This window comes from Melospiza melodia (assembly GCF_035770615.1).
Source record: "Melospiza melodia melodia isolate bMelMel2 chromosome 7 unlocalized genomic scaffold, bMelMel2.pri SUPER_7_unloc_1, whole genome shotgun sequence".
Lineage (NCBI taxonomy): Eukaryota > Metazoa > Chordata > Aves > Passeriformes > Passerellidae > Melospiza > Melospiza melodia.
The window spans coordinates 4,529,999-4,557,510 of record NW_026948497.1 but is presented as its reverse complement, the minus strand read 5'-3'; the positions used below and the strand labels follow the sequence as shown (position 1 = coordinate 4,557,510).

General features: G+C 54.2%; 1 protein-coding gene and 1 pseudogene across 1 annotated transcript; one reads left to right on the top strand and one right to left on the bottom strand.

Annotated features, from left to right (window-relative positions):
- Window positions 1-27,512, top strand: part of LOC134432727 (zinc finger protein 850-like) — a 109,220-nt pseudogene that overhangs the window by 17,125 nt on the left and 64,583 nt on the right.
- Window positions 675-24,519, bottom strand: LOC134432665 (zinc finger protein 239-like). The gene is made up of 3 exons (XM_063181558.1): window positions 24,432-24,519; window positions 22,000-22,269; window positions 675-2,181 (listed from the first exon to the last, which is right to left on the bottom strand). The coding sequence occupies exons 1-3, from the start codon at window positions 24,517-24,519 to the stop codon at window positions 1,430-1,432; spliced, it is 1,110 nt and encodes a 369-aa protein (XP_063037628.1). The 3' UTR covers window positions 675-1,429.

The following is a 27,512-nucleotide window of genomic DNA, read 5'->3' as shown; positions in this document are numbered from 1 at the left end:
TAAATTAATCCAAAATGGGGTCGGGACCCCAAAACGGAGCAGGAGGGGCCTGGAGCACCCAAAACCAAACACAGAGGAGGGGATTGGGGGAACGATCGGAAAGGAGACAGCAGGGAAAAGAGAGTCGGGACCCCCAAATTGAGCTGGGAGGGGAATGGGACCCCCAAATAAGGTTTGGAGGGGTATGGGATCCGAAAACTGAGCTGGGAGGGGTATGGGACAACCCAAATTTACCTCAGAGGGGGATGGGACCCCCAAGCCGGATGAAGCCAATTTTGTTCCTGGAATATGTAAAGTAGTTTATGGATACACAAAAAGTCGATAAATAGGCAACAGGCTGATGTAAGGGGAGAGAGGACCTTCGAGCAAAGGTTGTTATGGCCACCAAGACCCCCCTGTTATTTTCGGGGACACCCCTTACTTAATCTAGTTTTAATTACATCAGCCTCTTGCATATTCATAGACCCTCATGCATATCCATAAACTAATCTACATATTTCCGGAACTATTTTACATGGCCCGACAGTAGTTCTCCCCATTTCAGGAGCCTCCACTGAAATGGAAAATGAAAACCCCCTCTCTTTGATGATGATGATGATAACGACGATGATTATGACTATTATTATATTAATTAATTTTTGAAATGAAGGGGTTCTCAGGCAAAGATGCGGGAGTAGAAATAACAGTTCTTTATTACGAAAAATTAAAAATACAAATGCAGTAGTACAAACAAAAAAAATCAGTGACGCAGTCAGAATCCTCTAGGAATCCAGTGAAAAAGGTTGATACTCTGGGAATCCAGTGGGCAAATATTTATCCTCAGTGGGAAAAGGTGGACAATCTGGGAGTCTAGTGGAAAAAAGGTTGATCCTTTGGGAATCCAGCAGGAAAAGCTTGATCCTCTAGAAATCCAGTGGAGAATGAGGGTGATCCTTTGGAATCCAGTGGGAAAAGGGCTGATCCTTTGGGAATCCATTTCTTATGCCCCAAAGACAGGGCAAAGGCAGAGCCGTGGAGTTTTTATAGGATATCCCAAGGGTGGAATTGAGGTTGGGGTCAGGGGAGGAGTTCTTAGCAATACAAGAAGGGTGAGATCAAATTCCTGCCTCTTAGCAACAGCAGCACTCCACACAGAACGCGTCCCCAAAACCTAAATTCCCTCTAAAACAACCAAGAAATAATGCAACGTCAGATATATTCGATCAATTTCCTTCATTTAATCCAGTTTTGGGTGTTTTTAAAGGATGAAGGTGAAGCAGAGGAAAATTAGGGTCAACCCAAAAGGCGAAGCAGCCAGGTGGGTTCCCAACATGGATCACAGGGAATGTGAGTGACCAGGGCTGTGCCCAAAGTGCCTCCTCCAGTGGGGGATGGAGCTGGAGCAGCGCATGAAGCTCTGCCCGCACTCGGGGCACTCACAGGGCTTCCTTTACCGGTGCCTCCGTTGGTGTTGGGTCAAGTGAGAGCTCTGTGAGAAGCTCTTCCCACACTGGGGACACTCGTAGGGCCTCTCCCCTGTGTGGATGCGCCGGTGGGTGACAAGGGCGGAGTTGTGCTTGAATCCCTTCTCGCAGTCGGGACAGCGGAAAGGCCTCTCCTCTGTATGAATCCGATAGTGCAGGAGGAGAATGGAGCTGGTAGGAAACCTCTTCCTGCATTTATCACACTCGTAGGGCCTCTCCCCGGTGTGGATGCGCAGGTGCCTGATGAGGGTGGAGTTGTGCTTGAATCCCTTCCCGCAGTCAGGGCATTGGAAGGGCCTCTCCTCCCTGTGAATCCGATAGTGCTTGAGGAGATTGGAGCTGCTCTGAAACCTCTTCCCACACTTGGAACACTCGTAGGGCCTCTCCCCAGTGTGGGTCCTCAGGTGCTGGACCAGGCCGGAGCTCTCTCTGAAGCACATCCCACACTCGGAACACTTGTACGGCCTCGTCCCAGTGTGGATTCTCTGGTGCATGATCAGATTGCCGCTCACGCTGAAGCTCTTCCCACACTCCCCACACTCGTAGGGCCGTTCCCCAGTGTGGATCCTCTGGTGCCTGATCAGTTCGGAGTTCCATCTGAAGCTCTTCCCACACTCCACGCACGTGTGGGGCTTCTCCCCATCATGGAGCTGCTCATGGAGCACCAGCTCCGAGCTCTGGCTCCATCTCCGGCCACCTTCCCGGCCCAGGCTGGCTCTTTCCCCGTCAGATCCCCGCCAGCTGCGTTTGCAGCCCCTCCTCATGCGCCTTCTCCGGGGCTTTTCCTCCCCGTTGGCTTCCTGAGCCGTGGAGCCGCTCAAAACGGCCTCTTCCACCAGGTTCTGCCGCGGGCATTTGTCCTCCCTGCTCTCCATGCTCAGCTCCTGCTCTGGGGGAGGAAGGACAAGGACAGGATGGGATTTGCCTCCGTGCCACAGGCAAGGCCAAGGAGATCCCCTCAGGGCTGAGCTGCAGCCCAGGCTGTGCTGGGCTGCAAGATGGAGCAGCACAGAGGGGAAAGGGGCACTCATCGCCAGCTCGGGGCTGTGCACAAACCACCAACAGGACTGGACTGCTAGGAATGAGTCCTGAGCTGTGTGATTTTCCAACCATCTGTCTCATTACTTGGTTATGACAATGGGAAGATGCCAGTAGCTCACTCCACAGGTAGCAGACAAAGAAGTTCATGTTAAAAGTTACTTTAAAAGGTTTATGAACAATCACACAAAGCAAAAGCAGTAGTTCTATCCAAGCACTATAAGCACATTGAGGGTTAAAACAATGTTTGCTTATTTCAAGTACAATACCTTCGTGTAAGCCTTAAAAAGCAATGCACAGAGCTCCACTATTAAGCTTGGAACTTCCTAATATCTTGCTAGATACACTTTTCCGCAGGTTAGGGAGTTATTCTAGATAAGTGTTAATGCACAGACCATTGTTCTATTTCTCCTTACTTTCTACTTCTAATATAATTTTTCTGCTGATCAATCTATTGGCTGCTGCAAAGCTCAAATCAGTTCTACTGTCTCTGAGGCTTGTCTTTTGCAGCTTTCCCAAAACCATCTGATTTTAAGCATTCCAGAGACACTGAGTTCCTCCTCACCTGCCTCATTGTCCTGGGGCATCTTCCTCTTCCTCGCAGCCTCCCAGGAGTTGGCAATGGGAAATCCTGGTTTGGGGAAAACAAGGTATGAGCACGTTGAGTTTGAAGGTGCCTGTGCCCAAGTCCATCTCTACAAGTCACCGGCCATCTGGGCTCCAGAAACACCTCCCAAACACCAAGATTCAGCCCTGAAAAAGCCTCCCAGGAGTTCCCCGTCCCTGGCCCCTCCTCTCTGGTGCTCAGGGAGTCCCCCCTGGTCCCAGCTGCTTGGGGGTCACGCTTGGATTGGGGGTCCCCGTTCTCCTCGGTGCCTGCCCTGCCCAGGCTGCTGGCAGTCCCAGCAATGCCAAAAGCTCCCCCTGCTTCGCTCTCCCCATTTCGGGATGCCGGGGCTTTTTGGGCTCCCGGGCTCCCTTCTCCCCTCATTCTCTGCTCTGGGCTGCAGCGGCTCCAAGGAGTCCCCCCCTGCCCCTCTCCAGGCTCTTGAGGCTCCCGCCAATGGCAGCACTCCCCCCTCTCTGGGCTCCCCACTTTGGGCTCCTGGGGGACACAGGGCTCTGCTCCTCCAGGCTGCCTCTGCCGGCAGCCGCCACTGCCACCCCTGATGACCCCCCAAGGGGCCTTTCCTGCTCAGCCTTGGACTTCTTCATTCTCCAAACATCCCCCAAAAACCCCAACCCAGGGACCCCCTGGGATATCTGGGCCGAGCTCCCGCTCTCTGCTCACTGGCGCAATGCGGGGGCGATGATCCCACAGGTGGGAGCTGCGAATTCAGGCAGGGATCGACCATGTGGTTCCCTCAGCTCAGCCTCCATCTGCCTTTGTCCCTCCTCTTCCTCCCGCTCCTCCCCTTCCATCCCCTGCACTCCTCCTCCTCCCTAACACCACCTCCTTCACCTCTTCCATCACTGCTCTCTCTCTCTGCCTTCATCGCTTCTTTTCCATCCCTCCCCCTGCTCCTCTTCCCTAACCCCACCCCCTCCTCCTCCCCCTTCATCCCTGCCCTTCCCTCCATCCTCCTCCTTCCCCAGCAGCAGCCACACCCTCGGTGCCCCATTCCCCGCAGCCCTCATAGCCGGTGCCCCATTCCCCGCAGCCCTCATAGCCGCTGCTGGAGCGGGGATGGAGCCGGGACAGGTCGGGATGGGCAGCGCGGGGCTCTCGGCTGCTCCCAGCCACTGCGGGCGGGGGGAACCCGGCTCGGGCCAGAGGAGAGGCAAACTGGGCAAACTGGGGGCTGCACATCCAAACTGGGCATTGCTGGGGACCCTGCCTGGCCACTGCCAGCCCTTGGGGCTCCTCTCGGCACATCCGCCAGGGGGGAACGCACACAGGGCTGGGGGATCCCAGCAGTGGCAGCATTGCCAGGGACTGGGCTGGACTGGGATCGTACTGGGGGTGACTGGGACTGTACTGGGCTTGTACAGATATCATACTGGGATTGTACTGAGAGTGACTGGGACTGTACTGGGCTTGTACAGATATCATACTGGGATCATACTGGGACTGTACTGGAATTGTACTGATATCATACTGGGATTGTACTGGGTTGATACTGACATCATACTGGGATTGTACTGGGATCATGATGGGACTGTACTGGGTTTGTATTGACATTATTCTGGGATCATATTGCCATGCCAGGGCAGACTGTGATCGCACTGATTGACACTGGGATCATTCTGGGATCATACTGGGAGTGACTGGGACTTTACTGGCTTTCTATTGACATCCTATTGGCATCATACTGGCATTTTACTGAGATTGTACTGACTTCATACTGTGATCATACTGGGATCATGCTGAGATCACACTGGGAGTGAGTAGGAGCCTGGGGGGGGCAATTGAGACCATGTTAGGGGCAAATGGAACATACTGGGATGAACTGGGATGGTGCGAGGATGGCTAGGATCATACTGGCAGTGAGTGCCACTACACTGAAGCTGACTGGGAGTGCTTGGGAGCAAATGGGATCATACTCGAAGGAAATGGAAAGATGGTGGAGGGAACTGGGGTACCCTGGGAATATACTGGGACTGACTAGAAGGAAAATGAGGGTGAAAGAGAGCAGATGGAACCATGTGGAGCACAACTGGTACATTCTGGCAGAGAGTGGGAGCACACTGGGCTCATATTTGGATCATACTGGGAGTGACTGGACTAATACTGGGAGGAACTGAGTGTCACAGTGAGCACTCCCTGCACATCATCCCCCATACTGGGAGTGACTGGGAGCAACTGGGAGCAAATGGCATCATACCAGGACTCACTGAGTTGATTGAGGAAGCAACTGGAACCATGCTGGAGACAGCATATTTTGTAATTGGGTTTTCCCAAATATTAAAATGATTATTATATGTCTTGTGTTAGAAAGTAATGCAGTATTAATTCTCTTAAGTAGTGGGTTAAATATAGTTTTAAGTTATTAAAAAAATGTTAAAATAGAAACTATGCTTGGTAAGAGGCTTTTTTCCAAGAAACGACTTGCAGCGAGACAGCAGCCACAGGACACCTAAATCTGTCAGAGAAAAAGAATTTATTGCTCTCTTGTCAGAAGAAATTAACTTCTTCCCGCCTCGAAGGCGCTGTTAGGATTCAGAGGAAGAAGGTGGCACTGACCAGACAGAATCCTGTGTTTGAATGGAATTTATGCATCATGTATGAAGTGTATGAATATGCAACAGGCTATTGTTTTTAATGGTTTATCCTGTGTTAACGGGTGCCCTTTTTCAGGCTCGGTTGTCCTTTTTCAGGCTCGTGCTGCCCAGAAAAAGGCACCCAGACATACGTAACTCTTTGTATTTCTTGTCTCATATTGTCCTAATTCGATTTCTCCAAATTGTTATTACTCTAATTGAATTACAAATTTTTATACCATTTTATTACTATTAAACTTTTAAAATTTTAAAAGCAAGTGATTGGCATTTTTCACAATTTTGGTAGCAGAGGATGGTTACTAACACCTCGCTGCCGGTGCTTTAGGAGAGTCAGAGTGGGGAAGGCGCGCCCTGCCCCATTGGCAGCCTCGCTCTGTCTCCCCGAACCTCGCTCTCTTACTCTCGTACCCTCTCATCCTCTCTACCCCTCTCTTATCTCGGGCCTGCTCCGAGCTGTGCCTGGCAGCTCCAAGCAGGGCCCTGCACCCAGGCCCTTTGCAATCAACCGCAATGCCACGCCCTGGCTGCAGAGATCTGTCATCTCTGTCCATCCCGACCGTCCTACCCCCTGACACTCCGACACCCAAGAGCATCTGGGGTTGAACAACACAGCTGGGTTGAGGGATATCCAAGAGCACCAGGACTGGCCAGAAACAACGAAAATTGTAATAGGTGATGTTAAAGTAAAAGTTACCTTATTGTTGTCTTGTTGTGTGTGAGAGTGAGTCACACACAAAATCAGCCTCAGCTTCCCGGGCGGGTGGAAAGAGGAGTGTGAGACCCACAAATAAGCCATTGTTCTCCTGGGCGTGTGGGGGCTGTGGCATAAGGCGTGTGAGGGGGCCGTGGCTAAAGAGTGTCAGTGACACACAAATCAGCCTCACAGTACCGGAGGCAGCAGAGTCAGGGCCCTCCCAGGAGGCCCGGAGATACTGAGACCCAGAGGCCACGCCAAGGTGAGGGGGGGCCACAGGGACCCGCGATTCTCTGTCAACAGGGATCCGCTCTGTGTCCTGAGGGTGGGAAAGAATGTGTGGGAGAGAATGGGAAATAAAAGTGAGTGAATGTAAACGAATGAAAGTATAGGTAATGTAGATTCTGTATTTTAACCTTCACTCTGTTTCCTTCAAGGGAGATGTATTGTATTGAAAGTAGTGTGAGAAAAAGATTTTTAATTTTCATGAGTGTAGTTGAAAGAAAAGTGGTATTTAGCTTGTTAGTGAATGTGAAAAACAGTGGCAGAAGATGAATAGATAAGATCTTGAAAAATGAGACAGAAAACCAGTAAGTTGGATACAGGGGAAAAAAAAAAGAAAAAAAATTAGTCCTTTGGGAGTTATGTTAGCTAACAGAGATACACCTCCTTGCAAAAGGAGAAAATACAGGGTATGTAGTAGTTGATGGGAAAAACATGCAAACTGTGGAAAAAGGGAAAATACTGTTAAACTAGTAAGCTCAAACTTGTGAATTATATACTTTAAGAAGAGCATTAGAATATTTAACACAAAAGAAAGGAACTATATATACTGATTTAAGGTATGCCTTTAGAGTAGCACATTTCTTTAAAAAACCCACTGTGGTACTCAAGCTCTGTGTGATCATTTTTTAAGGAACTATGGGTGCACTGGGATTTTTGGAGTGGCCAACCAAGGAACGGAAAGACGCTTAATTTGCCAAAGGAGAAATAAAAAGGTGATGGGAAAAACAACATTTGGAGGTTGTGAGTTAGCTAGTAGAGCACTTCAAAGTATCAAAGCAGAAGTTTAGATTTGCTAGGCTCTGGATTTATTTGTAAAAAAAACCATTTAATCTAGAAGAAAGAAAATATGCCATATGTTACACAGGAGATTTTAGAAGAATAAAAATCTTTAAAGTATCAGAAACACCCGGGAAAAAACAAGAAAAGGAAAAGGGGAAATGAAAGAGAGGGGAACAAGAGGAAAAATCAGAAAGAGAGTGGGATCCTCTGCAGGTCTTGCCCCCTCCGTTCGCGGCCCAGGCGCCTGTCCCGGGTACCGGCTCGCTGCCCGCCTCAGCTCCGCCTGCCCCGGTTTCCATCCCAGGTGCGGCCTCACTGCCCAGGGGGCAGCTCCACCTGCCCTGGTGCTGTCGCTGAATTTGTGTGCCCTGCTCCCACTGCCTGGCCCGCAGCCGCTCTGCCGGCCATGCTGGGGAAGATGGGGGTTGCTCTGTCCTGCCGCCTGCTCCGAGGTCACTGCGCCCACCGCACCCAGGGGGAGTCCCAGCCATCCCATCCCCGGCTGCCCTGCCCGTGCCACCTGCGCTGGGCACCGCCGCTGCTGCCGGGCTCTCCCACCTGCCTTTGCTCTGCCGGGACCTGCCGGATCAGCCGCCATCAGCCATGTGGGGGCTACCCACGCTCCGCCTTGGGCTCCACGGGAAGATCACCTCTGCCGATTCCGGCAGCAGACCCTGCCCACACTGCGACCGAGCCTCAGCGGGATATCCTCCCCTGACCCAGTCGTGCTCTGAGTTACGTCCTCTCGGTAACCACAGCTCCGGCTGTTCAGGGAAACTCTCTCTCTCTACAGGAAGCACCTTATTGAAACACTAGGAGCTCAGTTAAAAGGCAGCCCTCTCCAAATTCTTTGCCAAAACACAGGACAAAGGCTATAGAAGGTTAAAATGTGAAAGAGTTAGCTGAAGGGATTGCTCTATTTCCGTTCAGAGAGGTTCCCATGGGAGGGATGCGCTGCCCCGCCCCGCGGGAGCCACCAGCGCCCCTGCCGGCTGTGCACGGAACTGCACCCAAGGGCAAAGCGCCGCAGCCCAAAGGCCGGGACTGGGTCCGGGCTCTGTTTGCTGTCAGTGCCACAGCTGTTGGTGTTTGTTTGCTTTATTATACACACTAGCAAAGAACTGGTATTCCTATTCCCATATCTTTGCCTGAGAGCCCCTTCATTTCACTAGTCTAAAAATTAAGAGGGAGGTGGTTTGCATTCTCCGTTCCAAGAGAGGCTTTTTCTGCCTTCCCAAGCAGACACCTCTCTTGTAAAGCAAGACAAGCACCCACAGGCACTGAGGGGGGCTGCAGGAGGGGAAGAAGAAGGCCCTGCAGCACTTGGGCACAAAGGCACAGCAGGTGAATGCAAGAAGGGAGCAGCAAAAGGCCAAGTTGAAGGCAGAGGCCATGGCACAGTTCCTACAGCCCCTGAGGGATCAACCCCAGGGCCCAAGGGGGCCCCAGCACCCAGGGCACGGCTCGGCCACAAGCACCTGGCAGAGGCACTGCCCTCCTCGGCAGGGGAGAGCCCACCCAAACAGCCCCTGGCAAGGAACCAGGGCTCCAGCTGCAGGGCACAAGGACACTGCAAGCACAGACAGCAGCACCCGCAGGACCAGCAAGCCCACCCCTTGATGGACATGGATTGGCAGGGCTGTCACAGCTCCCATCACACCAGGGACCCTCCATACTGGAGCCCTTCAGAACATTCAGGGTGGGTCTGCATCGAGAGGAGGCATTTCCTGATGAACACAGGGGCCTCTCAATCCACTCTGAAACTTAGACCTAAGGTGGGGGAAATGCCAAAAACGTCTCTGATTATTCAGGAGATAAGTGGGAAAGATGTGTGGTTTTATTCAACCACTGTTAGGAGAAGTGGGAGATGGGTCTGAAATGCATGAAGTTTTATCTGCTCCTAATTGTTATCATGATTTACTGGGAAGGCATTTGATCGCTAAACTCGTAACGCAAATTAATATTATAAATAGTGATACAGAGGCCAGTTCTGCACCTCCGTGCCAAATGTCAGGCAAGGCCTATGCTGAAGTGAACCCAGAAGTGTGGGCAGTCCCAGGGAAATAGAGAAAATTAGATATGGAGCCTATACAAATTACTTTAAAGCAACCAAGACAAGCAATACCCTGTTCCAAGAGAGGGAAGAAAGGGGTCACAGCCTGGTATTGAGTCCCTGTTAAAGGCAGGGCTTTTGGAGACAAGGATGCCTCCCTACAACACTCTCATCCTGGCAGTCAACAAACTGGATGGATGGACAGGAGGAGGAAACACAGAATTTTCAAGTGTTAAAATGAAGATTAACTAAGGCGGCTGGCCTGGGCCTTCCAAACAGAGAAAAAGAATTTGAGTTACAGGTGGATGCTAAACAGGGTCTTTCCAGTGGAATTCTTGTGCTAAAATGTTTAATCTTATATAGGATCTCCTAGAGATCAAGTCTGGCATCAAGTCAAAGCTTTGACAACCAAAAAAGCCTCTAAATGGATGAGCAGGGCTCGGTTATTACAGTATGAAACTTGTTCAATGGCACAGAAGGATTTAGAACTGAGGACAGGGCAAGGGTTTAACCCAGCCTCCTGTGTGAACAGCCTGGAGAGGGGCTGGCAAGGAACCCACGACTGCACTCAAGGGACAGAGCTCCAGACCCAGGCGGGGACAGATTGATGATTGGACATTGCCTGGCCTGAGGGAGAAAATGTGTTTGTGGATGGCTCTGCAAGGGCAGCAGAAGGGAAAAGAGCTACAAGACAGGCTGGTATTAAGGAAGGGGAATCAGACACAGCGCAGGTCACCGCCCCATGCTCAGCTCAACCCGCGGAGCTGTGGGTGCTTGTGAGAGCCTGGCACTGAAATGCCCTGAGCAGGAAGGCTTCAATATCTTCTGCTGACACCATGGCACCTAACAGGGGGGCAAAAGCAATTCTCACTGCTTCAGCAACCACTGGAGCAGATATCAAGGCACATTCTCCCACAGGAAGCCGGGCTGGCACACAGCCTGCCCTGGCACTTTGCTGCTGCCAACACCCAGCCAGGACATCGGCTCCTGCCTAAGGAGTGCAAAGCAGCACCACTGGTGGCCAAGGGGCCCATGCCAAGTGTCCCTGAGGCCAGAAACAGCCGCCAGCACAGCTCAACACGGGGGGACCCCTCAGCCTGGCCTCAAGGGCTCTGAAGCCCCGGAGATTTGCACTTCCCGCCTGCAGCAGGAGGATGGGAGGCCGCCCCTGAGCCTGCCCTGAAGGCAACGCAGCAGCAGCCAGGGCTCCACAGCGGGCCAAGCCCCTGCGCCTGCCCACAGATCCTCGCCTGGAATCCTCTGCAATCCTGGCCACCCTCCTCTGCCATCTCCAGCCACTGGGGCCAAGCCTTGCTGCCACTGCTGCAGCTTCAGCGCTGGCTGGGCCTGCACTGCCACAGCTGCTGGGGAACACCACGGCACAATTCCACTCTGGGGCTCACTGACACCCACACTCTGGGCTGCCTGCCATTGCACTGCTGCAAAATGTACCGATTTTGCTCCTTTTAAATCTTATTTCTCTGCTCAGAAAGGTTTCTGTACACAAAGGTTTGCCTTTGGGAAAGGAATTTTAAAGGTTTTATTTAAGGAGTGTTACACCACTCAATAGAGATGAGTTTAACAGACTGGGAACAGCCCAAAAGACACCCACAGAGATAACGACCAGCAACAAAACATCAACATTGCCCAGCAGCAAACAGCAACCAACAGCTACCCCAGACACTGCCCCTGGCAGAGCTGGAGACACATGGGCTGGAACAGGCTGAGAAGGAAATCCAGGAGTGTGGAGACCGAATTCACATCAGAGTCAAAGAAATCCGGGTCCAACAGGAAACCAAATACTAACAACTTACACAACTTGGAAGCAAGGAACATTAAAGCAGTGGATTTAGATTGGTTCTACATAAAGTTTAGGAAAAATCGAGTAAAACTCACATGGCATGGAATGATTTTCTCTGCACAGCCGTGCTATTTGGAACGAAATTATTTCTTTTGCACATCCAGGCCAGAACCAAGTAATGCCTTGACTCTCTAACACTAAAGAGATTCTTGGAGAGTTTTTGTTTTCCCTGCAGTTTCAGTGACAAAATTACAACATGAGAAAAAATTTTCATTATATTCCCACTTTATGTTGTCAGGTAGGTTTGGGACAGAAGTGTGAGAATCAAGTTTTGGTCAGGGTTTTTCCATGTTCTCCTTTATGTAGCTTTTGCAAAATTGAAGAGCTTTAACCGTAATATTTTGAACTCATAAAAAGTTAATACTCCTTAAAAAAATCAGATTCTGGGGGGGCCACATGTGACTCACCAGATGGCTGCCCTGGAAGAGAAGCTCCATTCCAGGCAGCCTGCAGAGGAGCTTTAGAAATGCAAATGAACACTGCTGGGCAAAGTGTGGACAATGCACCTGGGTCTCTTGCCTGGGGCAGGAATTGGGCTGATTCCCTCTGCCCCTCACCCCAAGCTCTGCCTGCTGGCACTGATGGAATTTGCACAGCTCAAGGCAGAGCCCAGGGGGAGGATATCTGAGCCTGCAACAGAAACGGGTGAAGCTGCAAAGGGAAATAGCAAATGGAGAATGTTGGGAAAACTTCATATTAAATAATTGGGGGAAATCATCCCTCTGCCCACTCCAACATGTGCTCTCACTGTCTGTGTTATATAGGGTGGATAAGAGCACTGGGGATTTTTTGCTACCAAAAATTCAGGAAAATCAGTTGGGAATCTAAGGATTTGATGATTTAATTAGACAAAAGCAGTCAATTGATGCAGCCCTGGCTGGAGAGAGCGGCCAAAAATGGAGAAAAGATGAACGGCCAGCAGAACAAATCCTACAACACCATGGACCAGCCCCTGGGAACTCGAACCAATTCATATCAGGAGCCATAGAACCCATTTCTCATTTCAATGGCATCATTAGATTACAAGCTGCCCTCGCAATAACCAACCAGACAGCTCCAGCTCCTGACCTTCCTGCTGACCAATCCACTGAAATGAGGAACACAACACTTAACCATGGGATGGGATCAGATCATCTGTTAGCAGAAAAAAGAGGAGTTTGTGGAAAAGTAAACGACTCAAGCTGCTGTTGGCAAATAGATGACAAAGGAAACGTGGAGAAACAGATAACAAAGGAAATAAGAAAGCAGCTCATGTACCAGTCCAAACGTGGAAAGGACGGGAATGGGACACGATTTTGTGGCTCCCTGGCAGACCACGGCTTAAAAGAATACTGATTCTCCTCTGATGTGCTACAGGAACTCTCACCTTTTTACCATGCTCTACACCTTGAGAGTGCAGCTCATTCGGCAGCGGAGCGAGGGGACGCAGGTGGCAGCCAGGCCTCCTGATCCGGAAAAGGCTACAGAAGGGCAGGGAATGAGGGCACTGAGAATAATCCCAAAACCAAAGAAGACTCGGTAAGGAATAAAAAAAAAAAAAATTCAGTGAGTGAATCTGCCTGGACATTGGGTCTGCGACTCGTAGAGAAGGAAGGGAGAAACCATCAGTTTCAATAAACCTTACTAATTAACATGGACTGCTGCTCAGACAAAGTCCCGCTGAATTCATGTACTTCCAAAAGAACAATGACTTAACAGAGCCATGAATGTGGGCTGTTCTACAAAAGTGGGGATGCACATTAACGAGGACATGCAGTTGCCGGATCGGGAGGTCGGAACCTTCCAAGTACCTCAGCCAGTGGGCAAATGGAGAGGGAGATGAGGCCGGGAAAATGAGGATAAAAAGGAGGCTGCGAACTATAACAACGGCAGAGAGCGCACGGCAAATGCCCCACGGCCTCTCCCTCTGCTCAGCAATAAAGTCACTTTTACAGGACTCCTCTGTCTCCTCCGGGCACAGAAACCTCCAGCCACGGCAATTTCCCCGCACAGCCCCGGGCACGGGGCAGCCCCCTCTGTCCCAGCCACAGCAACCGCGCCGAGCCAGCGCTGCTCCGGCAGCGGCTCCTGCTGAGGCAGCGGCCGCAAGGAGACCGCGGGCAGCCGCTCCCGCAGCGCCCTCACGCCAGCGGCAACACGCGCCGGACACGGCACAACGAACCCGCCCGAGCCCCCTGCCGCCCCCGAGGCCCGCAGCCAGCCCCGAGGCCCCGCACAACCCAGCGCGGCTCCCACCTGCGCTGCGGCCGCCTCCGAGCTCCGCCGTCGCCTCACCGCACTCCGCCGCTGACGTCGCTCACAGCACCGCACACACGCTCCGACAATGGCGCCGCTGCCCAGCCACGGCCGCCCTCAGCCCGCCACCGGGGCCCTGCTCCGCCCCGCTCCCACCAATCAGCGCGCCACAACCACGACTGACGGCACCATGGCCCAATCGCAGCCAGGGGCGGGCTCTGCACACGGCACAGCCCCGCCCCGCGCTCTCAGGGCGCCCCGGGCTGCGTGAGAGCAGAGCCGGAGCTGAGGAACAGCCCTGGAAAGGGCCCGGGCCCGAGGGGATTGAGCTGAAAACACAAACTTCTCCGCAGCTCCCGCCACGGCTTTCCCGGAACTGCCGCTCCGGTGGCTCCGGCTCAGCGGGAAGCCCTGGAGCCTCACTTCTCCTGCCCCTAATTAGGAGCATCAGTGCATCGCTTTGATTTCCCCCAGAAAGAGAAAACCGCCCCAAACCCTGTGGATGAGTGGGGGAGGGGAGAGATTTCTGACTCCAAGAAGTCCAAAAACTCCAGAAAACTCCAAAAACTCAGAGCAGGATAATGAGAAGTAAGTGAAGACCCTTAAATGCAGCTTTCCCCCACGCCTCCCTCCTTCCAGCTGCACCTCCTGCCCCGGCAGGGCCGCAGACAGGGAATGGGGCCGGGCTCAGTTCATTCCCCGGGGCTTCTCCCTCTGCTCAGGGACAGGAGTCGTTCCCCTGCTGCACCCTGGGCTCTCTCCCACCGGAGACTTCTCCAGGAACTTCTCCAAGCTGAGTCCATCCCACGGGACACAGCCCCCTCCATGTGCTGCAGCGTGGGTCACTGTGCCCCGGGGTCAGTCCTGCCAGGACAGGCTGCTCCAGCGGGGCCCTCTGGCCGCGGGGTCACAGCCTCCTCTCAGGCATCGCCGTGCTCAGCGTGGCTGCTCCGGGGGCTCCAGGGGGATCTCTGCATCCAAATGGATCTGCAGGGGGATCTCTGCATGCCCATGGATCTGCAGGGAGATCTCTGCAGCCCCACGGATTTGCGGGAGGATCTCTGCAGCCCCATGGATCTGCAGGGGGATCTCTGCTGCCCCGTCGATCTCTGTATCTGGCACCACCGGTTTTGGAGGCACCAGGAATAGGCTGAGCTCTGCCTGAAGCTCTTCTCACATTCCCCACACCCTTCCCAGCACAGGGAGGCTTTTACCTCCTCTTAGCTCCCCAGGCTGGGTTTGCAGCCCCTCCTCGTGTGGGATCTCTGGGCCTTGTCCTCCCCAGTGGAGATGGGAAAGGAACGTGGATGGATGAAGGACAGAATAAGAAGAGGAAGGAGGGCAGACAAGGAGAAGATGGGATTTGCCTCCATGCCAGAGGGAAGGGGAAGGAGATCCCCCCAGTCCATCCCTGGCAGGATGGCGTTGGCAGTGAGGCTGTCCTGCAGCGATGCTGGGCTGGGAGATGGAGCAGCAGAGAGGGGAAAGGGGCAGTGATTCCTCCTGCCCTGCCTGGCTGTCCCAGTCTGAAGCGTCCTGGCGCTGCCGAGGCCCTTGGAGCGTCCGGCACTCCGGAGCCCGAAGCTCACGGCTGCTTTATAAAGCTGACAAAGTCGGCAGGATGGGTCTGGGTATGATCTGCAGCAAACTGGGTTTATTGGTACAGGAACAGGGCCCAGAGCTGAACAGGGCCCAGGGACAAAGACAGGGTGCAAGCTGAGGGCACAGGGGGTTTTTATATGGGGTAGTGAGGGTGGAGCTGAGGGTCAGGGTCCAATGGATATGGGGGAAAATGGGGCAAAGGAGGGGTTAAGGGTCAGGTCACCTAATAGGGAAACAGGGGCAGAGGAATGCAGCAAATTAGAGCCAATGGAGGGACAGAGAGGGACAACATTCTAGGGACTAACCAAAGATGGGTAATAGGGGGTGAACTAGGGTAATTAGGCCAATGGGCCAATGGGGTAACACAACGGGCCAATGGGGTAACATAACTTTCCATAAATCAGCATGTGCCTGCAAAGGTCGATAGGAGAAGCAAGCTTCTCACCATAACCTTGAAATCTATTCTTCTTGAGGACCAGTCCTCCACGGGTGGGAGATTGAGACTTCCATGGGCCTCCACACCAGTGCATCTTCCTTTTCCTTGCAGCCTCCTTCTCCTCTGTCCAGACAAAGTTTAGGATTGACAAATCCTGTCTTTGCGGGAAGAACAAGGGGTGAGCACCTTGGGTTTTGTGAGAAAGGAGCCTCACTCTTTAGAATATTTGAAAGTTTAATAAGGAAAAATAAGGGACAAATCAGTAACAGCGCTGGGTGCTCGGCGATGGCCAGAGGCACACTGGTTAACCACAGCAACTCTTCTTGTCTAGTTTTTCCAGTCTATTGTTCAAATACATAGTCATAATGGTTATACACATTCAAACATTTCTCTGAACTCATTTACATGTTCCAGGAATTCTTTAGGTTGGTTTGACCCCCAACTCGCTGTTTTAGAGCACGTGCAGGAATCGTGGATTGCTGTTTTGAGGGTTGTGTGTCACTCCCTCACAAGGGCCCCTGTTCTGTGGTTTCAGCAGGTGACAGTTATTGACAGTGCAAGGGTCAGTGACAATGTCCTTATCACATCCCTTCCTTAAATGTTATCTGACCATGCAGACGGTTTTAGCTATTTCCACAAGTACTTCAAATGAACATTAGCTATTTCACAAATATCTCTGAAGTGTAATTGTCAGTTATTTACAAAAATAAAAGCATTACTTATTATTTCACAACTACAGCTACTTCTGCAAAAGTTAACATTCTTATGCACAACACATGGCATCCACTTTAATATTTTGCAAAAGCGAAAACTATAATGTATGTTTTTCACACCCTCCACAAACTCAAATAAATTACATAAATGATGTTTGAGGATATGAGCTACACAGGGGCCAGGGCATTGGCCACAAAAAGCTGACAAATCATACCACAGCAAAAGCAGTGAAAAGTGATTACAAACTGCACTCTATCAAAATCAGTGTGATTAAGAATATTTTGCAGAAGTCAATATATAATAGCAAAAGCCAACACTACCCAGTTATTTATAACAAAGCCAGGGCAGGTTTTTCCCTTGCATGGAGCACTTGGGCCTTCCCTGGGCCCCTTCTGCCCTCGTGCAGAGCCGGTGGCATTTTCCAGCACACCCAGTTTGTAACCAAGAGCCGGGTGCAGCCGAGAAGGCTCCAAGCGCCTCCTTCCAGGCTGACTCTGCAGGGGCCGAGGCTGCTCTGGGCTCTGCCAGGGCTCTGCTGGGGCTCTGCTCTGGGCCAGGCTGGGCCCGCTCTCCCCTCACATTGCTCCGGGCAGCTGAGGCACAGCGGGAGAAGGAAGGGACACGGCAAGGCAGTTGAGGGTTAAGAGAGTTTTTATTCAAACAACTGCCATAACAAACAGGCTGTCCTAACTACCATAACTAACTACTAGTGCTAACTACGATTACTAACTACCAGTGCTAACCACCATAACTAACTAGTTGTCTTGACTTCTGTAACTGACAGCTGTCCTCAAGGGCTTCATCTCCTCCGCTGCTCCCTCAGTTGCTTTGCTGCAGTGATCAGAGGGGTGAGGCTGGATAGAGGCTTGGCTGATGATAAAAATGGGTGCTGCCCAAAGGATAGCAAGGAAAGAAATGAACTGTTACTTTCCAGAGTCAAGTTCCTCACAGGCTCTGTTGCAACAGGACAAAAGGAAATACGTTGAAACTCAGGAGAGGGAAGCAGGCTCAGATTGGATCTAAGGAAGAATTTTTTAACCAGAAGAGTGGGGAAACACTGACAGAAGGTGCCCAGAGATGGGGGAGGTGCCTCCTCCCTGGAAACATCCAAGCTCAGGTCAGGCAGGGCTCTGGGCCCCCTGAGCTGCTCGAAGATGTCCCTGCTCGCTGTGGGGCACCAGGCCCAGATGAGCTCCAAAGGAGCCTGCCAAGCCACAGCAGGCAAGGATTCTGCTTGCTCTGCGTGTGGAACACAGCCAGACTGGAGACTGTCGGAGGGGGCCCCACAAGAAAACCCCTCCCTGGCGCTGCTGCTTCCCCTGCAGCCCCTGGCCCTCAGCTGCAGCAGCTCCTGGGCAGCCCAGCGCCGCTCCTCGTCCGGCTCCAGGCTGCACTCGAGGCAGTCCCGCAGCAGAGCCGACAGGCGCCGGGGCTCCTGCAGCTGCGGGGTCTCGTTCTGCCGGATCAGAGCGCGAGCCTGCAGGGAAAGCAAACTCAGCGCTCTGCCAGCTCCCTTCACATCCACACGGGCTCACATCCACCCCGGGCCTCAGCCCCAGCTCCAGGGGCACTTTCCTCCCTGCCACAGATGCTGCTCAGAGCTCATTTTGCTATGCCAGCCACAAAACCCAAACCCTGGGGCTGCCACAGCCACTGCAACATCCAAATGATCTCGCCTTGAGAGCCAGTTTCATTGGCTGACTCTGTCAGTAGGAACCTCCATCAGAAATAGCACATTTTGCTTCTCCAAATGGGGACACCAGCTTTACAGGCCATTTTCCAGAGTCAGTGTGGTCTGCCTGTGTTATTTCAGAGGAATTTTGGCATCTCTGCAGTGCCACTGACACTCAAGTAAATGCATTCCTGATGCCCCATCCCAGAAACTGCCAGGCAAGAAACAGGAGGTTTGTGATGCTGAAAGCTCAGGCTTGGTGACACAGAGAAAGTAGCTTGGACTAGGAAAGAAATACGTTAGACTATGAGGATGTTAAACAATCATCTTCAGATTTTAGACAAGTTTCCCAGTGAGAACAATCAGGGGGGAGATCATCTTGCAAAATGGCTTTTAGTAGCTCCTGCAGAAACCTTGTTTTGTTTGGGGCTGGGATGTGGGGTTGGTTTGGGGTTTTGTTGCAGGGTAACATTAGACCTGATGCACTTGCTTTATATTTCCAGCTCATCCTCACAGCCAGATGAGCTGCATAAACATAAATCCCAAAGCAAATTGTTGCTGGAGATTGCAGAATTTTCATCTGTGGTGAGGCTGGAGTCCTCTGGGAATTCCCTTCCCATGTGCAGTGTCCTGGTTTAGGACAAATGAGGGGAAATCTCCAAAAGGGAGCCCCCCAAACAAAACAAACCTCCAACCACCCCTCCCCCAACACCGGGTTCGGGAAGGAATTTCTCGGAGGAGCAAAGTGAAAAACAAAACCTATTTATTTACAAGTAACAAAAGAACACTCGCCAACACAAGAAAAGGAAAGAAACAGACTGTGTGGTGAGGGCGTCAAGCTTCTCTTGCAAGCTCCAGGTGTCCTGGACGTCTCAGGTCAGGTCCGGAGCCGGTCCAGTATCTTCAGGGGAGGGCAAGAAAGAGGGAACAAAAGAAAAGAAAAAAAACAGCGCAAAAAGCAGAAAGCAAGCAAGCAAAGCGGCTAGCCAAGCCAAGCAGCAAGAAGCCAAAAGCAAAAAGACCTGGTCAAACACTCCCCCCCTCTCTTCCCCGCCCCGCTGCAGCAAGACGGCCGGGGGGGGGGGGAAGAGAGAAAAGGCACAGCTGCCAGACACAACACACGATATTGGGATAAAGGCTATCAACCCACGACATGCAGAAACCTCCAGCTGCTGCTCCCAGTGCAGGGTCCCCCTGTGCTCACAGGCCTCTGCAGCCACTGCAGAATTTGCCTCTTACCATGGCTGCCGTTTCTCTGAAGTAAGGAGGTTCTCCTTCCACCATCCCGATGGTCACAGTGCCAAAGGCCCAGATGTCCACCTTGGGGCCATAAGGAGATCTGGTCACAACTTCTGGGGCCATCCAGTGAGCAGTGCCCACCATGGAGCTGTGCTGGTCCTGCTCAGGGCTGAGCTGAGCGCAGAGGCCAAAATCAGCTGAGGACAGAAACAAACCCTGTCAAAGGCAGCTGCAATGAGGAAACCAAGCACCAAGACTCCCCACTCTCAATCTGAGAGTGCAGTCGTGAAGTCAGCTGGAAAAGCCCTCAGGGCTGTAGCCAAGGAAAGATGGAACTGGACCCTTCAAGAAACCATTGAGGAAGGGGCGGGGGATGTGAGAGAGAAGAGCGGAAGAAGGCGGGAGGAGGAGCGGGGAGGGGGGGGGAGGGATTGAACCGGGGGAAGAGAAGGGGGAGATGAGGAGAGGAGCAGAAACAAGAAAAGTAGCGGGGACCCCCCGGCCTTCATCGAGGTGTCCAGGGGGAGCCAGGAAGATGTGGAACCCCCAGCCAGGAGTGTTCCCAACACGGGGCTCTGACCCTGGGGGTCACCCGGGATTATCCAGCGTGGATCCTCCCACGGGGGATGGAGATGGAGCGGCGCACGGAGCTCGTCCCGCACTGGGCACTGCGGGATCCGCGGGCAGCGACCCCTCCCCCCGGGCCCAGCCCCCACCCTCTGTCCCCCTCGCTTTGCCCAAATCCGTCCCATCGCCCCCCCCAAACCCCTTTCCATCGCCCCCCAATAAAGGGCCCCGGGCCCAACTGGGAAGCTTTACTGGGAGCACTGGGAGCAGGCACTGGGCGGGGGCAGAGCGCCAGCGGGGCTGGGGGGGACACGGGACCCCCCCAAAATCAGCGGAGTGGGGACGGAATGGGGGGTCTCGGCCGGGCCCGAGCCCACGGGGAGGGGCTGCGGCCGCCGCCGGCTCAGGAGCTCTGTGGGCAGAGAAAAGGGGGTGACACCGGGCTGGGGGCCCCGGCGGGAGCGCACACGCTCCGCCCCGGGGGGGACGCCACCCCCGGCACCCGCCCTGACCTTCTTGCGCAGGGAGAAGCCGAGCCCCAGCGCCAGGAAGACGAAGCCCAAGACGAAGCCCCCGATGTCCGTCAGCATCTTGCTGCGGGCGGCGTCCGGCGGCATCTCTGGGGGGTCCGCAGGGCTCAGCACCCCCAAAACCTCTCACCGACACCCCGAGCCCCTCCCAGCGCTCTCCCTGTGGCCCCCAGCCCAGCCAGGGCCCACTGAAACCTCCCCCCGATCCCTTTTTGTCCTGGCCAGGAGCCACCAAAGCCCCTCCCGTCCCTCTCAGCATCCCACAGCCCCCTCCCAGGTGCCCCCAGCGCCCCAGGACCCCCAAAGCCTCTCGCAGTCCCTTGGCAGCCCCAACAGGACTCAGCCAGAGCCCTCCCAGTCTGTGCCCAGCACAACCGAGCTCATGGCGAGCCCCGCTTTGCCATCGCCGATCTCCTTCCAGCCCCTCCGTTTCACTGCGATCCCTCCCAGTCACACCCAGCACCCCCAAACTCCCTCCCAGTCACACCCAGCGCCCCCCCAAGCCCATCCCATCCTCCCCAGCATCCCCCAAACCCCTGCCCAGCCCTTGCCCAGCCCCCAGCCCCTCTCCCAGTTCCAGCCCGGCTCTCTCCAGCTCCCTCCCAGTGGCTCCCAGCACAGCCCAGTGGCTCTGTCAGCGCCCCCAGGGGCTCCCCCGTACCACAGTGCCGCCTCAGGGGCTGCTCCAGGCTGACGTGCTCCACCTGGCAGCTGTAGCTGAGCCCGCGCCGGGGCGGCGTTTCCAGCAGCACCAGCAGCTGGTGGGTCCAGTACCCGTTGGGGACCACGTCGGTGGCCACCACGTGCTCCGAGAGCTCCTGCTGGCCCTGGAACCACCTCACCTGGATGGCAGCAGGGTAGAAATCCATCACGGACCAGAGCAGGCGGCCAGGGCCGGGCTGGGAGCTCGAGGGGGGAACCAGCGAGATGGACACGCTGGGGGGCACTGGGAGAGAGAGCGAGAGAGAGAGCGGGGACACACTGGGATCAGCTGGGGGGCACTGGGAGAGAGAGGTGAGGGCTGGGCTGGGCTGGAGGGCGACTGGGAATGCACTGGGAAGGACTGCTGAGGGATTGGGAGGGACTGGAATGGAGTTGAGTGGCACTGAGAGGAGTGTGAGGGGATGGGGGGCACTGGGATAGAGGGTGGAGCTCTTGGAGTGAACTGGGAATGAACTGGGAATAGATTGGAAATGGAGTGGGAGGGACTGGGGATAGCACTGGGCATGGTCTTGGAAGGACTGGAATAGCACTGGGAGGGATCTTGGTGGCACTGGGAGGAACTGGGAATGAAGTGCGCGGCACTACGAGGCCGAGTAGAGCGCGGGGCACTCGACGCTGCGGATCTGCCTAACAACAGATGAGTCATAAAAGAGATGAGATCTCATTGGCTAGCAAGCGTTAACTTCACGCGTCGCAGAAATGGACGCGCGGGGGGGCACTGAGAGGGACTGGGATGGACTGGAGGGAACTAGGAGGGTCTGGAGGCCCCGGGGATGGGCACAAGGAGGGTTGAGGGCTCTGGGCTGATTCCCAGGGAAGTTTTGAGGTGCTCCAGGGTCATTGGCCGGGCAGGGCCCGAGGGGACACGGTCTGCCCCGCGCTCACCTCGGCGCTCCGTGATCAACAGAGTGGACAACTTGTAGTTGTACCGGCAGAGCCAGTCCACCGTAGTCCGTGCGTCCTCCATTATGGCCGGGTCGCTGTTCATCTCCCTCGCAAACCTCTCCCCAAAGGGAGTGAACCCCACGTAGTGCCCCACGTCGCTGTCGAACATCACGTGCGGCAGCCGATTATAGATGCCCCTCTCCACGAACTTCACCTTCTCTGTGCCGTTAGTGAAGTAACACTCGGACCTTAAAATCAACTGGAACACGCCTGTGAGTGCAGCACACAGCTCAAGCGGTGCCCCCTCAGCACCCCCCAGCAGCACCCCTAGAGCTCCGGGGGCCACCCCGGATCCCCGCTCCGCACCCCCTGTGCCCCACGGCTGCCACGGGACCCTCCTGCCCGCGCTGCCGCTTCCTCTTTGCCGCCCTTCCCCCATTTCCCCTTCAACATCCTCTCCCCTCCCACCTCCGGCTGCTCCCTAATCAATTTTGGGGTCCCATTTCCGCATTCTACTACAAATGCGCCATTCCCAGCCCCCTCTCTCACAGATTTGAGGCGCTCCCTCCCCTTTTCCCCCTTTCCCCACCCTCTCCCACCCCTCCCTCCCCTTTCCTCCCCCCACCCCTCAGCCCCTCCCGCTCTCCCTTTGGGGGTCCCCTCCTCCTCCTCCTCCTCCATTCCGGGCTCACCTTTCGCCCCCTTTTCCCGCTTCTCCCCCCTGTCCCAGCGCCTCCCACCCCCCGCTCACCCGAGACCTCCGCGCCCGCAGCCGGGGGGGCTCCCAGCACCACCAGTGCCACCAGCAGGGCCCCAGCTGCCGCCCCTCGCCCCATGGCCGGGGCCGGGCAGGGAGCAGCAGCCCCAAAGCAGCCGCGCTGCGCTGGGAGCGCCAGTCCGGAGCAGGGCGGGCTCGGCAGCGCCGCGCGCTCTCATTGGCTGCCGCCGCTTCTGGGCAGCGATCGGCCACGGGCTCTGCCCGGCAACTGATGAGGCAATCCAACGTCCTGAGCTCTCATTGGCTGTGCCGCCTCCTGCCTGCGCTGCCATTGGCTGAGGACTTTCCGGGACGCTGCAGTCCCGGGCTGGGGGTTTTTTGGGGAGGGGGAACCTTGGGGCGCTGGGCAGGTGGGAGCTCAGGTGAGCCCAGCAATGCGTGCCCAGGTGCGCGGCATCTCAGGGCTGCCCGTGGTGAGCGGTGACGCTGGCCCGATGCCAGGCACCCCCAGAGCCGCTCTGTCCCTGTCCCCCGCAGCCGCACAGGGACAGAAAATGGAACCGAGGGTTCCTGCGTGAGGACAAGGACTGGGAGAGATCCCTCAGCAAATCCCACACGGGCACAACAGACCCGGCCTGGGCACACGGAGGGAATTTATTACCAACCAAATCACAGCAGCAAAAGGAGAAGGAAAAGAAATCTCTCCAACACCTTCCCCCTACCCAACACGGAACAGCCAGAACAGGGGTCACCAGGGCTCTGCCCAATGGGGGCCACTGGGGATCATCCAGCGCGGATCCTCCCTTGGGGGATGGAGCTGGAGCAGCGCACGAAGCTCTTCCCACACTCGGGACACACGCAGGACCTCTAACTGGTGTGGAAGTGCTGGTGAGTGACGATCTCTGAATCCCACCTGAAGCTCTTCTGACATTCCAAGCACTCCTAGGGCCATTCCCCAGTGTGGATCTTGTGGTGCTTGCTGAGGTCAGATGTCCCACTGAAGCTCTTCTCACATTCCCCAAACTCACAGAGCCTCTCCCCAGTGTGGATGTTCAGGTGTTCCATGAGGATGGAGCTGGAGCTGAAACCCTTCCCACATTCCAAGCACTTGTGGGGCTTTTCCCTGCCATGAGGCTTCTCCCCCAGCTCTGAACTCTGGCTGCATCTCCAGCCACCTTCCTGGCTCAGGGGGGCTCTTTCCTCCCCACACCTCCCTGGGCTGAGTTTGCAGCCCCTCCTTGTGAGGGATCTCTGGGGCTTTTCCTCCTCCTCCATCTGGCCACAGCTTGGGAATGACAGACCCTGGTTTGGGGGAAACTAAGGTGGGAGCGCCTTGGAGTAGAGGCTCCTCCTGGCCAGATCCATCTCAAGAACTCAGCAGGAGTCTTGTGTCCATGAAAAACTCCACACATCAAGATTTAGCCCGAGAAAACTCTCCCAGGAGTTCCCTATTGCTGATCTCTCCACTTTTGGGGTTCCAGAGGTTTCCTTTCCTTGGGATCACAGGGGTCCAATGGTTCCAGGGGTTCTTCATTCTCCGACGTCCTGCTTAGGGATGATCCAGGGGCTTTTGGGAGTCCATGGGGGCCCTTCTACCCTGATGCTCTACTTTGACATCCCAGGGATCCCAGGGGTCCCTCCTCTCCAGGCTCCCCCCCTTTCCAGTCTGCTGGGGTCCCCCAGCTCTGGGATTGCCCCTCTCAGCTATCCCCACTCTGGGGGTCCCAGGGGTTCCCCTCCTCTGCTCTCCCGGGGGTCCCCAGGACCAATGTCCTCCCCTGCCCATACGGGGCAATGGCCATGTGGGCCCCCAAAGATCCCCCAAGGGGCTCAGCTTTGGGCTCCTGCAAGATCCAAACCTACACACACAGAGAGAAAAAAACCTCCCAGGGACACCAGGTGATATTTGGGGTCAATTTCACAATCTGTGACCTCCAAACACACCCCAATAAAAAACCCTCACAGGGACCCCCCTGATGGATTTGGGATGAGCTCCCTCTCCCCGCTCACCTGCAGGGCGAGCTGGGGGCGATGGTCCCGTGGCTGCGGCCACAGGGGGCACTGGAACCTCCTGTTCCTCCTGTTCCTGCTCCTGCTCCTCCTCTGCCTGCTCCTCCTTTTCCTCTTTCCATCCTCCTCCTCCTCCTTCCTAATCCCACCTCCTCCCCAGTTCCTGCCTTCTGTGTATTTAGAGTGGAGAACCTTGCTTGCATTTAGAACTAGAACAAAGATCCCAGAGGGAACAAGGCTTGCTGCTTTTAGTCAGAAGTATCAGTGACTAAAGGTCACGTTTCCTTTGGTTTGGTGCCGTCCTTGTTCCTCCTCAGTGTTCAGGCTGGGCTATGGGGTGTCCTTGTTTGCTGCATTTTCCGAGTTCCTCTTGCACCCTTTGGGCCATGGGCTGTGCCCTGGGAGGGTTCTTTGTGCTCCTTTGTGACACAGGAGAACCTTCCAGGCGGTTTCTGCGAGAGCTGCTGCTGGGATGTCACAGGAACAGCGCCACGTCCCCGTGGTGTTCCCGTTGCTGTGGGACACGGAGGCCTCAGTGCCCAGAGTGGCTCTGGGCTCGTTGCCGGAGGATCCTCCTGCCCGAGGCATTCTCAGCAGCCAGCCCAGCCCTGACAGGTGTCCTTCTGTGCTTGCAGGTGTTATATTTGCCCAATTATCCCATCATAAAAAAAACTCAAACAATATTTAAGGTAGCAGCAATTTTAATTAAATAGTTTAGCAAATATATAAATAAGGGATAATATGGTTCAAATAATAGCACATAAGCAAAAACAACCGTGGGGTACGGATGGCAGGGATCAATGACCCTTGCCACTTCACGTACAAGCTTGCCAAGTGAAAGTCGCCCCTTATATGCCATGTGTCAATGCCATCTCCTCCTATTTTTGGTTCGTCACTTTTCTGTCTCCGTCCTCCTCACCACCTTTACCACGCATGCACCACCACTCGGTTTGGTGGTCGCACAAGTCTTTGGGGGTCGTCACTGATGAAGGCCGTATAGTCTTCTTCATTGTCCTTTAATTCACCTTTGGGTTACACATGCGCACCAAGCCAGTATAATGTAAGCCAAAACTAACGTATTACTACATTTTAGCATCAAAGCAATAAATCTCTTATAGCGGGCATTTCCCTGGGACCCAATCAGATGTTCACTTCTCTCAGTTAATTTTTAGTAACTGTTATCTCTTGCTTTTTCCTCCTATCCTTGAACATCTGCCAGAAGAGGGGTGTAGAGCCCCTCCTCTCCCTTTCTTCTTTGGCATTACAACTTTTAACTGTTTTATTATTTCCAAATATTAATTAGTGTATCAATATTGATGACTGTTTCAATTTTATCAGCATGAATCACACCTATTTACCACATTGTTCTCTCTCAGTGTCTGCAGGGCCTGGATTTCCTCCATTCCAAGCGGGTGATCCACAGGGATCTGAAGAGCTCAAACATCCTCCTGGACACAGACGGCTCTGTCAGGCTGGATGGGTGTTCCTGGCCAGGCACGGCGCTCCCGGGCTGCGGGTGTGGGGCTGTTTCCCAGGGAGAGCCAGAGCCCCACAAGGGCTGCTGGGGGCACTGCCCGGCCCCTGCTGCCAGCTGAGAGCGGCTGCCCCTGCAGAGAGCTCAGCAGAGGAGCAGGGTGCCAGCAGTGCCTTTGCTCTGCCTATGGCCCTGCCAGAGGGGCTGCAGTGGGAATCTAAAGCTCCAAGGGAATCAGTAAAAGCCACTGCATGAAAGCTGAGGGTTTTTGAAGGGTCCAGTTCCATCTTTCCTTGGCTACAGCCCTGAGGGCTTTTCCAGATGACTTCACTACTGCACTCTCAGACTGAGGTGGGGAATCTTGGTGCTTGGTTTCCTCATTCCAGCTGCCTTTGACAGGGTTTGTTTCTGTCCTCAGCTGATTTTGGCCTCTGCGCTCAGCTCAGCCCTGAGCAGGACCAGCACAGCTCCATGGTGGGCACTGCTCACTGGATGGCCCCAGAAGTTGTGACCAGATCTCTTTATGGCCCCAAGGTGGACATCTGGGCCTTTGGCACTGTGACGATCGGGATGGTGGAAGGAGAACCTCCTTACTTCAGGGAAACGGCAGCCATGGTAAGAGGCAAATTCTGCAGTGGCTGCAGAGGCCTGTGAGCACAGGGGGACCCTGCACTGGGAGCAGCAGCTGGAGGTTTCTGCACATGGGAAGGGAATTCCCAGAGGACTCCAGCCTCACCACAGATGAATATTCCTCAGTCTCCAGCAACAATTTTCTTTGGGATTTATGTTGTTGCAGCTCATCGGGCTGTGGGAATGACCTGGAAATGTGAAGCAAGTGCATCAGGTCTAATGTTACCTTGCAAGAAAACCCCAAACCAACCCCACATCCCAGTCCCAAAAAGAAGCTTTCTGCAGGAGTTTCTAAAAGCCATTTTGCAAGTTGATCTCCACCCTGATTCTTCTCACTGGGAAATTTGTTGAGAACATGAAGATGATTGTTTAACATCCTCATAGTCTAACGTATTTCTTTCCTAGTCCAAGCTACTTTCGCCGTGTCACCAAGCCTGAGCTTTCAGCATCACAAACCTCTTGTTTCTTGCCTGGCAGTTTCTGGGATGGGGCATCAGGAATGCATTTACTTGAGTGTCAGTGGCACTGCAGAGATGCACTTGATGTAAGAATCCTCTGAAATAACACAGGCAGACCACACTGACTCTGGAAAATGGCCTGTAAAGCTGGTGTCCCCATTTGGAGAAGCAAAATGTGCTATTTCTGATGGAGGTTCCTACTGACAGAGTCAGCCAATGAAAC